The sequence below is a fragment of the Cryptosporidium hominis genome (genome assembly GCF_000006425.1).
Source record: "Cryptosporidium hominis TU502 chromosome 1 CHRO011024, whole genome shotgun sequence".
NCBI lineage: Eukaryota > Apicomplexa > Conoidasida > Eucoccidiorida > Cryptosporidiidae > Cryptosporidium > Cryptosporidium hominis.
Window position 1 is genome coordinate 1 of NW_667026.1, and position 3,797 is coordinate 3,797.

Sequence of the window (3,797 nt, forward strand, 5' to 3'; positions counted from 1 at the left end):
GATTCTACAACTGAAGATGAAAAAATTATATAGTTTATGATATTTGGACGATATTTAATCAAATAGAAAGAGAAATCTTCAATGGGCAAACCATTACTAATGGCTACTTGTTGAAAAAGGATTTATTTGATGTGGAAATAAGAGAGGCCATGAGACAACATTGGGATGGCAATCTTAACGATACAGCAAACAAGTTAATTCATTTATCAAAGCAGAGAACAATTAGTCAAGAAAAAAGTGAAATTGAACCTATTTTTGAAGATGAGCTCATTAGAAATCGTGAAAGAGCAAAGGAAATGGGAATATTCAAGGGAGAAAAAAGTCGAAGTAATGGAGAACTCAGTAAGAGTAGCAAAGGAATTTCGGAAATGTATAATATTGGAAGCGAAACTGAAGATTCAAAAGCAGGAGATTCTTCTAAAAAATCAGAATTGGATGAGAAATCAATTATAGGTAAAAAGAAGAAGAAAAATAAGAAAAGAAAGAGTCAACAGAAAAAAAATAATAGAGGAAAAGAAAAACGATCCGGAATTTTAAACAAAGCAAAAGAATTATTGGAATCGTTTAAAAAGGAACCTGAAGTTCATGCTAGCGAAGAATCCAAAGCCAAATCTTCGGAAAATGATATTTCTTCATCAGAATCTACTTTGGATGATGTTGAGAAAAGTAGTGATTCTCCATTTAACTTGCTTAACTTTGGATCTCCTATTAAAGATGAGCAAGAAAATAGCGAATTTTCTGAAAGATTTGGAATAGATACTCTATTTGAAAAGTCTTTTGAAGATTTAAATGAGCCTAAGAAGCTTGGAGGAGAGCCTTCTTTTCCTTCTCTTGAAAAAAGTAAGTTAGAAGAAAAGTTAAATAATTCAGAGAAGAATAATGAATTTGAACCAGAAAAAAGTGAAATTCCAACAAGTTTAAAGGAAGAAGTTAAGGAAAAAGAAAAAATGGATTTATCTGAACAATCTCCAAAGAAAGAACCAAGCGCAGATGTTTCTCCGGAAACTACAGTGATGGTAAATTTATTTGAAGATATTCCACTTGCAGATGAATCGTTCAATAGTGAGGATTCTTTTAAGCTAAAAGGAAATGAAGATATTATTAAGAAAAATGATCAAATTTCTCAAGATATTAGTGAGAAAAGTGTTAAAAAAGTTGATAATGGATTAGGATCTCAATATGAGACAACATCTCTTCCGGAAAATGAAGATTTAGAAAATTATTCTGTACCGAGTTATCGAGAAGAGAACATATTCCATTATGAACCAACAGGAGAGACTTCAAAAACTGAACCTTCTAATTCAAGTAAATATTTGCCAAAAGAAGATGATGATCTTTCAGAAGAAGAAACTAAAGAGGACTCAGAAGAGGGAGATACACGTGTCTCAGATAAAGAAAAGCCAATCAAAAAGAAATTTTCAAAGATATTTGAAAATAAGTTATCAACATTATTTGCGAACACAAAAAAGTTCTTTGGCTTTGATAAAAAATCATCCAAAGAAGATTTAGCTTCAAGTGATCAAATAAAAGGAAATCAAGATCAATACTTAAATGTTGAAGAAGAATACAAAAATCTAACAAAGATAATTATTTATTTCATTCAAAGTTATGCAGCTTTAAGATACAAATTTGCTGATAAGGCAGTAATTGAGAATTCTTTTGATGAAATCAATGAAATAGTTAAATCTTCTATACATTTTCATCAAGGAACAACCGAATTTGATAATATAGATATGGAGAAAGCTATTAAAAAAATAGCTTCAATGTTGGGAGGAGGTAGTTTCACAGCTTTGAAATCAATTGGTTTGACTACTAAAGATATTACTGCAAACTTGAAGCGCTATCTAATTAAATTGTTTCCTACTGAAATAACTCAAGAACATTATAAAAAAGATAAAAAGTTAAATACTACCAATTTTTGGTTAAAACAGCACTTCACTCAAGATGTTACTAAAGATGGAATGATTCCAGAACAATTGGAGAGACCTTTCATTATTGAAACTAGTCAAGATCTAATAGCCAAATCAAATGATCCAGGATCTATTGAAACTAAGGCTGAAAATCTCTGCAAAAGGATCCCCTCAATATTGGAAAAGTTCTTCGATAAATCTATTACTAAGAAAATTAATCATAAAGATTTTGACTGCTTAGCAGTAGTTGCAGCAAATGAACTTTATGGACTTTCCCTCAGTAATTCACTCTATCTTTTCTTGTTTGATTATAAAACAAATTATTGGAGATTCTTAACACCAGATCTCTCTATCTCTATATCTCAAATCTTGGAGAATGAGTAATATAATACTATTATTGCTTATCTGGAGGGGGTGTGATGCGTTCTGGCGAAGGGACTAACTTACATTACTCTATCTATTATCCTAAAATCTTTTCAGAAATTATGGTACCATTCAAATTGTCTAATTAAAAAATAAAATTTACTATCATCTCTACTTACAGTTAAAAAAAACTATATTAATACTCGAGAAATAATATCATCCTAAAATCTAAAATTTCAAAATTAACCATAACAAAATCTTTACAGCAAAAACAATTATATTTTTATTTCGTCTCATCTCTGACCTTATTCAACACGACAATTATTAGGCAGGGTGCCCGAGTTGGTCTAAGGGGTAGGTTTTAGGCACCTATAGGTAACTGCGCGGGTTCGAATCCCGTCCCTGTCAGATTTCCTTTTATGATAAAAGTATATTTTATGGTAATTCTGATTATAAACTATTATAATGAATGGGCCTTATTATCAAGCCCAAGCTTAAAAATTTAAATATATTTTAACGATAACTAATGTATTTTTAAATTATGTTAATCATTTATAAAGTTTTATTAGACTCTCTTTTCTATTACTTATTTCTATTCATGCATTTATATAAAAAGTAATTTTGTATTAAACTACATCCACCCTCTTTACTATCTTATGTTTATTAACTATTATTCGAATTCCATTGTACGCATGCACATGCAACTTCTTACCTCCCAATTTTTTTACCTTTTTTATTTTACTTTGTTAACTCCAATGCCCCGCCCAAAATATTCAAAATCCCAAAGCCCTTTATTGGCCATGCACAAACCGCCAAATGTTGGCGGGAAACACGGTACCGAATCAACTAATATCAAAAATTGTCAAGTAAAAGGAAAGTTTTCAAACAAAGAGAGAAAAAGAAAGTAAGAACGAATATTATAGTTAAAACCAAATTTTAAAAACAATTTATTATATTAGTTTCTATTATTTCACTTATAAAAATTTAAGGCAAAACATTACACTTAATGGCTAAATTCACTATTATTTTGACAATACACTATCAATATGTCACTGAGACTTATTAGCGGTAAAAACATACGTCATGTTAATTAAAATCAATGGATATTTACACTCATAATAAATCTATTAATAGTGGTAAAAGGATATAAAAGAGAGTATCTAGAGGTATCTAAATGGATTTGACTTTAATTGAGAGGCTTGCAAGTAAATTCGCTGATTTTTGTATTTCAAATTCATGCATTTATTAGATTTGTTAATTTTTTTTTTTGAAATATAAACGAAGAGATTTATTCATTTTTTTTAGAATTACATCCAACTTTATAGAAAACAGAAATGTTATCAAAACGTAAGTTGGCAGTAATCTTGCCAATGCTCTTTGAGCTGGCAATGAGTTACGACTATTATTTTCCATTGGATACTATTCCATTGGAACATATTGCAACTAATCGTTGGGGAAAGGAAGGTCCAGCAGGCAACGAGAAAGTTGTTAAGATTGGTTCAATTGGAGGAGGTTATTATGGAA

At 30.0% G+C, this 3,797-nt stretch overlaps 2 protein-coding genes and 1 non-coding gene across 3 annotated transcripts; all 3 read left to right on the plus strand.

Moving 5' to 3' along the window:
* The first annotated feature begins 149 nt into the window (after positions 1–149).
* On the plus strand, positions 150–2,294 carry Chro.10078 (hypothetical protein). Its single annotated transcript, XM_660518.1, has 1 exon — positions 150–2,294. One exon carries the CDS (start codon positions 150–152, stop codon positions 2,292–2,294), a length of 2,145 nt encoding a protein of 714 aa, XP_665610.1.
* Positions 2,295–2,600: 306 nt separating this feature from the next.
* On the plus strand, positions 2,601–2,681 carry trnL. The gene has a single exon. It is a non-coding gene; the product is annotated as a tRNA-Leu (tRNA).
* A 248-nt stretch (positions 2,682–2,929) lies between these two features.
* Chro.10077 (hypothetical protein) lies at positions 2,930–3,181 on the plus strand. The annotated part of the gene is made up of 1 exon (XM_660519.1): positions 2,930–3,181. One exon carries the CDS (start codon positions 2,930–2,932, stop codon positions 3,179–3,181), a length of 252 nt encoding a protein of 83 aa, XP_665611.1.
* Positions 3,182–3,797: the final 616 nt, after the last annotated feature.